The sequence below is a fragment of the Oryctolagus cuniculus genome, chromosome 12 (genome assembly GCF_964237555.1).
Source record: "Oryctolagus cuniculus chromosome 12, mOryCun1.1, whole genome shotgun sequence".
In the NCBI taxonomy this organism is placed as follows: domain Eukaryota; kingdom Metazoa; phylum Chordata; class Mammalia; order Lagomorpha; family Leporidae; genus Oryctolagus; species Oryctolagus cuniculus.
In genome coordinates, this window is record NC_091443.1 from 66,812,296 (window position 1) to 66,826,349 (window position 14,054).

A 14,054-nucleotide genomic window follows, 5' to 3' on the forward strand; every position below is an offset into this window, starting at 1 on the left:
GGGGCCCAAACATTTGGACCATCCTCCACTGCCTTCCCAGGTCACAGCAGAGAGCTGGACTGGAAGAGGAGCAACTGGGACTAGAACTGGCGCACATATGGGATATCGGCACCCATATGGGATGCCGGCACCGCAGGCAGAGGATTAACCTAGTGCACCATGGCATCTGTCCTGCACTCCACTTCTGATCCAGCTCTCTGCTAATGCGCCTGGGAAAGCAGAGAAGATGGCCCAAGTCCTTGGGCTCATGCACTGATGTGGAAAACCTGGAAGAAGCTCCAGGCTGCTGGCTTTGGATCAGCTCAGTTCAGGCCACTGCAGCCATTTAGGGAGTGACGCAGCAGATGGAAGACATCTCTTTCTGCCTTCCAAATAAGTAAATAAATATTTAAAGTAATGTAAAAATACATGCAATTTCTCTGAACTTATTAAAAATATTCTTCTAGATGCATACATTTTGTGCCTAGTTCATCCATCTACCCATCCATGTCTGATACTCACTCTATGGGACAGCACTGTCACAGGGTCTATTAATACAGCAGGGAACAAACTGGAGTCCCTGTCTTAGGAAGCTTACATTCCAGTGTGGGAATACAGACAACAAAATCATAACTAACAAAACAGAACATGCTGTGTGCCCTATACTGTGCTGTTTCATATGCATGGTCTCATGTAATCCTCACCACAACTTTAAGAGATAAATACCATTTTTTTAAAAAAATTTTTTCACAGGCAGAGTGGACAGTGAAAGAGAGAGAGAGACAGAGAGAAAGGTCTTCCTTTTGCCGTTGGTTCAGGAGCTGATCCGAAGCCAGGAGCCAGGTGCTTTTCCTGGTCTCCCATGCAGGTGCAGGGCCCAAGGACTTGGGCCATCCTCCACTGCACTCCTGGGCCATAGCAGAGAGCTGGCCTGGAAGAGGGACAACCAGGACAGAATCCGGCGCCCCGACCGGGACTAGAACCCGGTGTGCCGGCGCCGCTAGGCGGAGGATTAGCCTAGTGAGCCACGGCGCTGGCCGATAAATACCATTCTTAATACCTCTTAAGTAGATGAAGAAGTTGAGTGTTTAGAGATACTCTCGCTTGCCTTCCACATAGCTAATTAAAGAATGACCTGGGATTTGAACCCTGGTGTTTCTGATTTCTTACCCCAGGGCTCGGCAAACTACAGCCCATTGCCATAACTTCCAATGAAACCAAATTTTACTGGAACACAGTTATGTTCATTCATTTATGTATCGTCCATGGCTGCTTTCACACTACAATGACAGAACTGAGTAGTTGCAATAGAGACCATATGGCTCAAGAGCATAAAATACTTTCTATCTGGTCCTTTACAAAAAGTTTGCTGATTCATTTTAGCCTAATCTAGGCTCAAATGATGTTCACTGAAAGAATAATTAACCAAATGGCCCTACTCCTTCATGTATATATTCATTCATTCTATTAACTTTTTTTTGAGCACCTTCTGTGTGTCATTCTTGCTTCCTTCTAAGATGTGGCTCCATCTGCACTGTTTCCTTCTATTTCTTGATCTTTCCAAAGAGTTCATACACCTGCAGTCTCTGTTGAAAGCTAAATCTGGTGCCTAATCCCCCATTGTCTGCCTTGTCTCGAGCCGAGACAAGAAAATCTATTTATTACTTTAAAAAATGACAAAAGAAATTCATCAGGATTTGGAAACTAAATTTATCATCTGGGAAGAATCCAAAAGATAAATCAAAGCACAGTTCTTTACTTCCTAGCTCATCCCTTTCTCTCAGCCTGGCTTTATGGGAATGGCAAGACAGCAGTGAAATTTAGGGCCAATATTGCCAGGAGAAAACACACTGACAGCTAAATTAGTTTGGCAGCAAGGTGGGATGAAGGGCTCTCAGCCAGGAATGGATTACAGGTCTTGAGAGAAGCCGGGGCAGGTAGCCACTCTCTTAAGATCAGTAGCAAAATGAATGAGCAGAAAGATGTAGCTAATCCCATGGCTTTGCAGAATGCCTCAGAGTGGGGGAGACACTGAAACTACAAATCAGGCCCAGGCACTCTGTGGTTCTACACTTCTAACAATTGCAAATAGGGGAAGAAGGCTAGTGAAGTGGAAAGTGAGGGAAAAGTTGAGCACACACCTGCAGATGAGAGAGGAGCTCATACACTTTGAAGTTAGCTGACTTAGTGAGAGGCCTGGCCGTGGTCTTATTGCCATGTGTACATGGACCATGAAATCATCCTGGCAGCAAATATTTTGAGCCTCTGCTCAGTGAAAGGATCACTGGGGGTGTATCAAGAATTGTATGACCTTATTATAGTGGTTAATCCACCCAGCAATTCTATGAATTAGATATTACTATCCCCATTTTATAAACTGAGGAATCTAAAGGTCACAGAAGTTAAATATCTCACATACAAGGCCACATAGTCAAGAAGCGATATAAGTAGGATCTGAGCTTCCTAGTGTGTGCTGCTTCTTGGGTAAGAGGGTATGTACATGGGGCTGGCTTTGTACAGTAGCCAGTTAAGCCCCCACCTGCAGTGCCAGCATCCCATGTGGTATAGGTTAGAGTCCCAGATGCCCACTTCCAATCCAGCTCCCTGCTAATGTGCCTGGGAAAGCAGAAGAGGTTGGCCCAAGTTCTTGGGCTCCTGCACCCATATGGGAGACCTGGAGGAAGTTCCTGCTTTGGCCTGGCCCAGCCCCGACTGTTGTGGCCATTTGGGGAGTGAGCCTGTGGGAGAAGAACTCTCTCTGTCTCTTCCTCTCTTTCTCTGTAACTCTGCTTTTCAAATATATAAAATAAATCTAAAAAAAAAGTAGGTATTACATTAATATAAGAGTGACATTTGATTTAGAAAACTGTATTATTAAGAGTTCCTTTTTTTTTTTTTTTAAGAGTTCCTTTTCAGGTCTACATTAACCATGTACTTTTTGTCCTGTTGTCAAATCAGAAAGCCATGTGTCTGTGATAAGCTCACTGGCAGCACAACTGAGTTGTATCAGATCTGTCCCTCTCATTACCACTGTGGCCCAGTGAAGTGGAGATAGTTGGTGTTAAGAGGTGAGGTCTAGGAGATTAATAAAGGATATGTTAAGTTTGCTGCTATATGTGGACAGCAGTGCAGACACAGCACCTCTGTCAACAGACAGGGAGAGAAGCTCAGAGCTAAGGCAGACACTCTGGAGGTCATGAGTGGTGCAGGCTTGTGCTTTGACAAAACTCTTTGTTTTTGCTAAACATAGTGGTTCTATCCCCATTCACCTGCTTAAAATCACAGGATCGCTCATTAACATGAGTGGAGTTGGTTTTCAGAAGCAAAATGGGAGCCACATCCATTTCCATGTTTATGAGCATGGCCTGGAGTTTCTATGCTCAGTAAGGAGCACGAGGGGCCTGTACTGTGGTGCAACAGGTTAAGCTACCGCCTATGATGCCGGCATCCCATATGAGTGTCAATTCAAGTTCCAGCTTCTCAACTTTTGATTCAGTTCACTGATAATGCACTGGGGAATGCAGAAGATGACCTGAGTGCCTGGAACCCTGCCACTCAGGTGTGAGAGGTATGGAGTTTCAGGCTCCTGGGTTTAGGCTGGCCCACACCCAGCCATTGCGGCCACCTGGAGAGTGAAGCAGCAGATGGAAGATCTCTCTCTCTCGCCCTCTTTCTCTGCCTTTCAAATGGATGGATGGATGGATGGATGGATAGATAGATAAATCTAGCTTTAAAAAAATAGGGACTGGGGCTGGTGTTGTTGGCATAGTGGGTAAAGTTGCCGCCTGCAGTGCCTGCATCCCATATGGGTGCTGGTTCAAGTCCCAGCTGCTCTACTTCCCATCCAGCTCTCTGCTATGCCCTGGGAAAGCACTAGAAGACCGCCCAAGTTCCTGGCCCCTGTACCCATGTAGGAGCCCCGGAAGAAGCTCCTGGCTCCAGGCTTTGGACTGCAGCCATCTGGGGAGCGAACCAGCGGGTGGAAGACCTCTCCTCCCCCACCTCTCGCTCGCTCTCTGCCTCTCTGCAACTCTGCCTTTCAAATAAATAAATAAATCTTGAATAAATAAATAAATAAAAGGAGCATGAAGTTCTAGGGGCTTCAGAGAAGGTAGGTGCACACTGCCCTGTGCATTTGTGGGAAACAGATCCTGACTCCACCAGAAGAGGATTCCCATTAACCTTCCCAGGGCAGCACAGGGAAAAGCCATTTTCCTCTCCGGTACCAATTCACTCTTTTCCCCCCATTTCCTGGTTTCCTTTCTTAGAGAAGCTTCTGTAGCTTCTTCACCGTACTTTTCACTCCATAAAGCCAGTAGCATGCTCTTTGGAACAGGAAATGAAGATGATCCCATATTGTTTCTTCCTTTTCTCCTACTCTTTCCTTGATATTTCCCCCATAAAATTCAGAATCTTGAAGTAGACCTCAAAGCCTTATGAGGCAGTCATATAGACTTGCAACAACCTCATTCCCACCTTCACCATCCCCAAGGTTTTAGGGAGGGGATGAGAGCTGGCAGTGACACCAGTTCCTCAGTTCTGAGATTCCTGGGCATCACCCCTTCACCTGTGACCCTACCTGCTACAAGGTAACATCAAAGTTGGGTTTTAGCAAAATGAAGTATTTCTAATACAAAAGCTAGGGATCCCTGTTACAGAGAGTTCCTGAATCTCTGAGGTGACTTGCAGGTGTACAAACCCTTGGGGGAAGCTCTGAAGCTCCTATCTGTTGACCCTCTTTTAGGATGACTCAGGCACAGAGGTTCTTTGTCATATCTCCTGGATGAGATAGGATTCAGCCCACATAGCTGTCTGCCTTCCATAGAACATGATCCCCACAATAAAGATTTATCATGGACCCATCAGAGTTTACTCACTTGGATTTAAAGTTCTCAGTATTTCCCAGCTTGCCTTTTAGCATCATGACTTAGTGGTTGACCACGCCACTGGAATCTATTTTCAACCTCCATAATAAGCTGCAACCCAGCCCTCTCTAAAAATGTCCACAGTGGCCACATCATAAGAAAAAAAAACCCTATAATTAATTAGTTATTCCTGCTTTCCTTGAGAGTGACCAGTTAGAGATGAAGTGTTCACTCATCTTTAAGGAAAGTAGCTCACTCTGTTCCAATTCCTCTGAAGGGTGAACAGAGGAAAAAGCAGGTGGCAACGAAATGCAGAAGTGGGTTATATTTAGGAAGAGTTCCTGGCCTATAGGAGTTTGCAGCTTCTAAATGAGAGGATCTTAGAGGTCACAGTGTCCTTCCTCAGTCCTCCCCATTCACGTCTCAGTGGCTAGGGTCCGTGTGCTCAACCTCACCTGGTTATTTCTTCTTTCAGGGCAGCAGGGTCTGCTGGGTAAAATTTCACACGGAAGCACATGGTGAATGGAGGCTGGGCTGCAGAAAAAAAGAGGTGTCCATCAAGGGAGAGCCTTTCCCGGAAGATGAGCAGGCTCCCCTCCCCGCCAGCAAGCATGGGTCTCGGAACCATCAGAAGAACCTCTTCCCATGTGTAGGGCCGACTCATACCCAGAAGAGCGGGAAATTACCTATGTGGGCCAAGCTGTGTTAAATATGGGAGTTGTCATCCCACCCGCCCCCACCCCAGGGGTGAGGTTTCCGTGTTTTCATGGAGAACACTTACATCTCAGCTGCTTCACCACGGACTTGGTAAACTCCAACCAATGCTGAAAACAGAACACAGAATATGAAACCTCTAATGAGAAGCGGTGTCAAACACAACTTGTTGTATCCAATTTAAATGACTAGACAGATTGTAGCCTAGGGTGAAAGCAGCCCCAAAGCTCGTGAAATATAGCTTTGGAGAGTAAAGAGTCATGTGATTTTCTGAAACAAGCTCCCTATGGAACCAGCTGTGAAGGGGGGAGTAGTTCCAGCTTCAGATGCCATTTCTGGGCCTCCCTGGAATGCTGCCTTCTACTGCATGATGCCAACGTCCTGAGCCATGTTTCTAGGGTGCCAGCAAGCATGAGTGACTGCCCGTATGTGTGGTGGGGACAAAGGCCCATCTGGCTTCAATGCAGGAGGAACACTGACTTTGATGGGCACTGTGGGTCTGTGCTATGTGCCAACTTTTTTTTTTTTTTTTTTTTTTTTCAGAAGAGAGAGGCTAGAGTCTGTTGGTAGCAATTAGAGTTTTGACAAGTGGAAACTGCATGAATGGAGTGAAGGCAGGGATGGCTTCTCAAACATCTTTGACTAACACAGGTCTTGCCAGCCCTTGTGTGAAACAACATGGACTCAGGATCCCTTGGCATCCAGGGATGTTTAAAATCTCAGAGTCTCCCAAGATAAGAAACCACAAACAAATGTATAGAATAGTATGCTGTTTCCCTTGGATTTTCACAGAGGCAGATACAGTGGCAAAGACATTTTTTGCTACAGTACTTATGTTTGGAGACAGGAAGCAATGAGATCATTCTGTATCTGTTTCAAAATTCTAATGAAATGATAAAATTCATTATTGATATTTGTTGCTTTTATGCTATTCGGGAACCATGTCAATTTGCAGAGAGCTAAACCTGCTGTTATTTGGGGGGTTTATGTAGAAGTAGCTGAAGGCCGCTAGATGTGAGGTCAGTGAGGGCAGAAGACTGTCTTCTTCACCACTACTCCACAGTGCACAGGTTCAGTACATAGCTGTTGAATGGCAAAGGGGCTGGGTCCACACTTCCCTCTTCTCTGGCTACATTCAGTTAGCGTAACATCCTGGCAGGCTCTCCTGGCAGGAAAGCAGCCAGGGCCATGCAGACAGCATCCTGGCCTCCCTCGGCTCCCAGCTCTCACCTTCTGGGATGGGCTGTGGGTCATGCAGTTAATGGACCCACTAAGAGCCAGTTCTTCCGTCAGCTCTGCATGGATAATCTGGGTTGACATTCTGCTCTCTTGCTTCCTCTGATCTGAGTTCCCACGAGGCTGGCAACTCATTATAGCCACTCAATGTGGTTAAGAGGTCCTTCTCACATTACACGGCCCACCGCGGCTCCGCTTCACGGGGAGGCAAAGGCAAGAGATGAAATTGCAGAGAAACAACTGGGGTTCCAGGTTGTGCCTGTGAGGGTAGAGGAGGCCTGTCTGCTCAGAGCACACCAGAACTGTGTACAGGTAAGCAGAGCACAGCAAGTGCCAGGGGCTCAGTAAACAGAATTCCCCAAGACATTAGATGGGTGGATTAAAAGAACTAAACAAAGGAAGACAAACATTTGGAGGAATGACTATGAGTGAGATGCATTATCAGCAGAGGGTGGATGGAGCTGAATGACAAAAAGCTATTCCTCTTGGCAATAGCTGGAAAGAAGACATTAGTTTGTACTGTAGTGAGGGCTCATGACAAGACTCAGGCTAGCAGAGATTAGGAAGGGGGTGGGAAAGGAGAGTAATGCCACATTCGCTTGTCCAAGGATGTTAAGGATCTAGTAGAAAACTAATGAGAAGATCCAAAGAATATAGTCATGGCCAAAGTTCCCTTTTGTAGCTACGTGGCTAACTCTAGGTCCCACGATCACCAGCAAACTGCTAATCTGGGATGGGAGAGGAAAAGACAATTCAGAGAAGGATTTCTTTCCTATGTGGGTAAATGGGCCAGTGTGGCAGCTTTCACATTCTGAGGGCTGGAATGGGTACAAAGGACAGGCTGAATGCAACAGAGGTGCTGGGAAGAGCAGGAACAGCGGGGAGGGAGGGAGGCAGCTCCCCCAGAAGAGATCAGGAAAGTTCTCAGACACCTGGGGGCTCCCGCAGAGCCAGTAGTGATGTAAGATGGATGTGACTGCATTGTAATCCAGCAAAGGTGGTTTATTTTTGGGCCTTACACCAGGCAAGAGCTAAGGAAATCACCTCTGTCTCCAGCATGAATCAGTGGATCTAAGAAAATACTTAAAAAATATTTTGGAAATGCTGAAAGACAGAAACACAGATTTTCCATCCATTGGTTGACTCCTCAAATGCCACATCAAAGCCAGGAGCCTGCAACTCAATCCTGATCCCCAATGTGGGTGGAAGGCACACAAGTATTTGAGCCATCACCTGCTGCTGGCTCCCAGGGAGCACGTTAGCAGGAAGCTGGAATCAGAAGCAGAGCCGGGACTTGAATCCAGGCACTCTGACACGGGACGTGGGCATTGCAAAAGGCCTCCTATCTGCAAAGACAAATACTCACCCCAGAACAACTCTTTACAGGCCCATTTCCCTGCAACCCCTGGGTATACTCTCAAGCCTCTCTGCTCTCCCTAACCCCTCCTTGGAGGCCCAGAATCACACAAGGTTCTGAGGCATTCAGTTATGAATGCAGCAAGAAATCTGAGAAACCATCCAGGCTGCAGAGTCGGGCAGCTCTGAGCTCACCAGACTGGCTTTGCCACTTAACCTGGGCAATTCATTTAACCTGAGATTTCAATGTACTCATCTGGAGAGTGGGTATTAGAATTTCGGATACTCTTCTTGTTTGTATCAAGAACTAAATTCAATAATATACTTCAAGCCTAGTGCCCAGCATATTTCACAGTAATATACATGGGTACTTAAAAAATTACATGGAAGATGGATTTAAAAGGTGAGTTCATCATGTTGCAAACATTTTTAAACACATGCCTATGTGGGGGTCCTCAAAAAAGTTAATAGAAAATGTATATTATGGAAAACTATCAGGACCGGTGCTGCGGTACAGTGTGGTAAAGCCCCATATGGGTGCTGGTTCGAGTCCCAGCTGCTCCACTTAAGATCCAGCTCTCTGCTATGGTGTGGGAAAGCAGTAGAGGATGGCTCAAGTCTTTGGGCCCCTGCACCTACTTGGGAGACCCAGAAGAAGCTCCTGGGTCCTGGCTTTGGATCAACTCAGCTCTGGCCATTGTGGCCATCTGGGGAGTGAGCCAGCAGATAGAAGACCTTTCTCTCTCTCTGCGTAACTCTGACTTTCAAATAAATAAATAAATCTTAAAAAAAAAAAAAAGGATAGTCCTTGTCACTCATCATAACGAGGTATAGTAAGTGCTATGATAGGGATAGTAGAAGGCACATGTGGGTCCATAGGAGGGTCCCTAATATACAAGGGAGATTAGGAAAGACTTCCTGGAAGAATGGAAAGTTCCGGCTAAGACTTTAAGTACAAAAAGGAGTTAGCCAGAAGAAATGTGCAGAGCGTGGACAAGTGAGGAAAAGCAGAAGAGTGTCCCAGGCAGGTGAGCTATATAGATGAAGGCCTTGAAAATAAAGAAAGCGTGACATGCCCAGAGGGCCACAATAATGTCTGGCTAGACCACACCAGGGGAGGTGAAGGTGGAAATGGATGCAGGGGCCTAGGGATAATGAATCTGTTCTTGTACACTGTCTGAAACATCACAGTCCTTGTGAATACGGTGTCTGTAGAGCTGCAAGAACTGCAGGATTTGCAAGGTGCTTAGAGGCCTGTGCCAGCTGAGCTCTAACTCCATCCTGCCTGGAGTGGGTTGGTATGCACCTGGGGCGGGGCCCTTCCTAACCAGAATAATGTGGTCCAGCCCACTTACTAGAAAGCAGGTAGGAGAGACTCACACTGTGGTCTAGGCTGTGACACCACAACACTAGCATGACCATTCTGCCTTCAACTGGGCAACTGTGGGCATCCAGGTAATGCTATGATTCGAAGAGATGACACACAGCTGCTGGGTCTGGCTAGTCCCTGACTTCTGGGGTGAAACTCCAAATGTGAGTGACAGCTCAAGGCCTCAGGCTTACTGACTAACCCTGTCCTCCCTTTGTACTTTTGAATGTTGACTTACCCGCTGCTTATCTGGGTCCACAAAGCGGATTCCAAAATAGTCTTTCTCAAGTAGGTTCAGGTGGTGGCAAAGAAGGTCAAACAAGTACTGGCCTTTGGCATCTCTCTGCAAAAAAAGAGCAAGTTCCATGAAGAAATGAGTGAGTTTCCGCAGTATAACCCTGTCTTTATAAGTCCCTAAAGATTATGTATCACTGCTGCATGTAGGCATGAAAGCGGCACGTGTCTGTACCCATGTCTGCGCTCTGAATTGTGATGCGTCAGACTTCTCTGGAAGTCTGAGGTGTTTGGCCCCTGAAAGGATCCTCCCACCACAAGGAGACCAGGAAAGCTGGAGTAGGGTCAGGGAAGCCCAGCTCCAATCAGGGGTGCAGAGCACCTGGGCCACAGATGGGCTAAGGCTGGAAATCACTTGGTTTGGCCTGCCAACGCAACTGCAGGCAGGACTCAAAATTCACTAAGTCCACAGCAGGCTGATTTTTAAGCTGATTATTTCATATGGCCTGTGAATGATGCTGCAAATATCCAAACGGGCAGAAAAAAAGTTCCCCATCCCTGTGTAAGTAGAAAGTTTCCTTGAACTAGTGGGAGAATGTCAGTGCAGTCTATAGCAGTAATTACACCAAGTACAGCTAGCTCTGCCAATCAAGTGTAACGTTGTACTCCTACCACCAAGTCCACAGGTCAAGCTACCACTCTCTCATCTGGACAAGCTTCCCTCACAGCCTTCTAACTGATTCTCTGCTTTTTCTCTTGCCTTAGTCCATTCTTCACACAGCAACCAGGTTGAGCACAATTTAAACTTTTTTTTTCTGAGTATGTAATACAGGCACATTGTTATTATATAGAAACATGCAGAGGGCTACATTAGAAAGAGTAAGCCTGGGGCCAGCATTGTGGAAAGTGGATTAAGCCACCGCCTGCAATTCTGCTAATGTGCCTGGGAAAGCAGCAGAGGATGGTCCAAGTGCTTGGGCTCCTTCCACTCACATGGAAGACCCAGATGGAGTACCTGGCTCTTGGCTTTGGCCTGGCCCAGCTCTGGCCATTGTAGCCACTTGGGGAGTAAACCAGCAGATGGAGGCTCTTTCTCTCTTTCTCTCTCCCTCTCTCCCTCTCCTATCTCTGTCACCCTGCCTTTCAAATAAGTAGACTTTTCTTAAAAAAAAAAAAAAAAAAAAAAAAAGAGTAAGCCTTCCTTCTCCCTTAGTCACCTTGTGTACCTCCCTGGCCCATTCCATCCCCTGGTTTACTCCCAAGTGGATGCAGGGGCCCAGGGACTTGGGCCATCCTCCATTGCTTTCCCAGGCCATAGCAGAGAACTAGATCGGAACTGGAGCAGCTGGGACTAGAACCATTGACCATGTGGGATGCCGGCACTGCAGGTGGTGGCTTTACCCACTATGCCATAGCACCAGCCCCTCTAACATTTTTATACTCTGAACTGTTTGATTTTTTTCCTCCTACTGTGGATAAATCCTTCAGTAACAGTAGACACAAACAGGTCTCCCAGTTTTTAACTTCTGCATACTGATGTAATGAACCTAATTTATTTGCCCATATTGATGGAATTTCTTTTTAAAAAAAAAGACTTATATATTTGAAAGGTGGAGTTACAGAAAGAGGCAGAAAGAGAGATCTTCCTTCCCCTGGTTTACTCCCCAAATGGCTTCAACGACCAGAGCTGATTGGAAGCCAGGAGCAAGGAGCTTCTTCCCAGTCTCCCACATGGGTGCAGGGGCCCAAGGACTTGGACCATCTTCCATTGCTTTCCCAGGCATGTTAGTAGGGAGCTGGATCAGAAGTGGAGCAGTCAGGACTCATACTGGTATCCATAAGGGATGCTGGCACTACAAGCAGTGGCTTTACTATGCCACAGCGCCAGCCCCTAGAATTTGTTTAATTTTTTATTTATTTACTTGAAAGGCCGAAAGAGAGAGAGAGAGTCTTCCATCTGCTGGTTCACTCCCCAGATGGCTGCAATGACTAGAGCTGGGCCAATCTGAAGCCAGGAGCTTCTTCTGGGACTCCCACATGGGTGCAGGGGCCCAAGGACTTGGACCATCTTCCATTGCTTTCCCAGGCATGTTATTAGGGAGCTGGATCAGAAGTGGAGCAGTCAGGACTCATACTGGTATCCATAAGGGATGCTGGCACTACAAGCAGTGGCTTTACTATGCCACAGCGCCAGCCCCTAGAATTTGTTTAATTTTTTATTTATTTACTTGAAAGGCCGAAAGAGAGAGAGAGAGTCTTCCATCTGCTGGTTCACTCCCCAGATGGCTGCAATGACTAGAGCTGGGCCAATCTGAAGCCAGGAGCTTCTTCTGGGACTCCCACATGGGTGCAGGGGCCCAAGGATTTGAGCCATCTTCTACTGCTTTCCCAGGCCATAGCAGAGAGCTGGATTGGAAATGGAGCAGCTGGAACTAGAACCGGCGCCCATATGGGATGCTGGCACTGCAGGCAGTGGCTTTACCCATTATGCCATAGCACTGGCCCCCAGAATTTGTTTCTAATTTGTTATTACAAACCAAGAAGCTGTGAATACTTAGTGGTCCTTAATTATGCTATTCACCTATGCTTAACACTGCCAGTGGCTTCCCACTGTTCTCAGGTCAAATCTAAATTCTGACTGTGGCCTCTATCACTCTACATAGCCTATCTCCTTCCTCCTTTCTGAACTCACCCCAAATCTTCCTCCTCATCACTCTGTGGCATGGCCTTTCTGTTCTGGAAAACTCCAAAGCTTCTCTGCCTCTGCATCTTTGTATTCCTTCTGCCTGGAGTTGTCTTCCTGAAGCTCTTCAGTCACCCCTACTATCCTCGAGGCCTCAGCTCCAATGTCCCTCCTGCAGAATGGTCCCTTCCAGTTACTTTCCATCCCATGATCCTGTTTGTGCCCTTCACAGCACTTACTAAAATCTATAAGTGCCTTGTTGATTTGTCTACTGATTTATCAATCAGCTGTTCCCTTCAGAAACTGTAACTTTCGTGAGGGCAGGAATCTTTCCTCAAAACTTAACACAAAGTACTGGTACTATGGCAGGTGGGTCCTTAGTCATTATTTATTAAGTAAGTGGTTGAATGACTGAGCTAGAAGGTTGGCTAAAAGGTTTAACAAAATGGTGAGCATCTAGGCTTTTTATAAGCCACGGCCTTCTGCTTCAGGGATCTGCCTGAGAAGCTGGGAGGAGAATGACCCACAAGAAATCATCAGAAAGTTTGGAGCCCTGTAAAGCATCCACTCCAAAGCCTGTCCCAGTGGTCTCTGCAGCTCAGCTCTGCTCTGGCAGGTCCTTGTCCAAGTCTGCATCTGAACTGAGGTTGTCTTATGAAATTCAAAGATCTCACTTGAGCCAGGGCCCAAGGCCATTGGTAATCATAAAAGGTCATATATAAGAATGGGCAGGGGCCAGAGCTGTGGCGTAGGGGGCTAAGCCACCACCTGTGGCACCAGCATCCCACAGGGGCACCAGTTTGAGTCCTGGCTACTCTTCTTATCCAGCACTCTGTTATGGCCTGGGAAAGGAGTAGAAGATGGCCCAAGTGCTTGGGCCCTGGCACCCAAGTGGGAGACCCAGAGAACTCCCTGGCTTCTGGCTTTGGATTGGCCTAGCTCTGGCCATTGTGGCCATTTGGAGAGTGAACCAGCGGATCAAAGACCTCTCTGTCTCTCCCTCTCTGTCTATAACTCTACCTCCCAAATAAATAAATAAATCTTTAAAAAAATTGGCATATTTTTTACTTTTATTTATTTTAAAAGGATGTATTTATTTGAAAGACAGAGTGACAGAAAGACCAACAGACAGCAATCTTCCACCTGCTGGCTCACTCCCCAGATATCTGCAAGGGCAGGGATAAATCAGGCTGAAGCCAGGAACTCCATCCAGGTCTTCTATGTTGGTGGTAGTAACCCAAATAATTGGGCCATGATCCACCACCTCCCAGGTACATGGACAGGGAGCTAGATCAGAAGTACAGGGCAGGGGCTGGCTCCATGGCACAATAGGTTAATCCTCTGCCTGCAGCGCCAGCATACCATATGGGCGCCGATTCTAGTCCTGGCTGCTCCTCTTCCAACCCAAGCTCTCTGCTATGCCCTGGGAAAGCAGTAGAACATGGTCCAAGTCCTTGGGCCCCTGCACCCACGAGTGAGACCGGGAAGAAGCACCTGGCTCCTGGCTTTGTATTGGTGCAGCTCCAGCCATTGCAGCCATCTGGGGAGTGAACCAACGGAAGGAAGACCTCTCTCTCTGTCTCTCCCCCTCACTGTCTGTAACTCTACCTCTCAAATA

The 14,054-nt window shown here is 46.9% G+C and overlaps 1 protein-coding gene across 1 annotated transcript in view; it reads right to left on the reverse strand.

The window, feature by feature from the left end:
• Positions 1–14,054, reverse strand: part of FRMD5 (FERM domain containing 5) — a 372,357-nt gene that overhangs the window by 36,992 nt on the left and 321,311 nt on the right. Inside the window, exons 2-4 of the mRNA XM_070054852.1 lie at positions 9,758–9,862; positions 5,626–5,668; positions 5,297–5,378 (exon numbers count right to left, since the gene is read on the reverse strand). Coding sequence (XP_069910953.1) covers positions 5,297–5,378; positions 5,626–5,668; positions 9,758–9,862 — 230 coding nt within the window. The remainder of the gene's footprint in view (positions 1–5,296; positions 5,379–5,625; positions 5,669–9,757; positions 9,863–14,054) is intronic.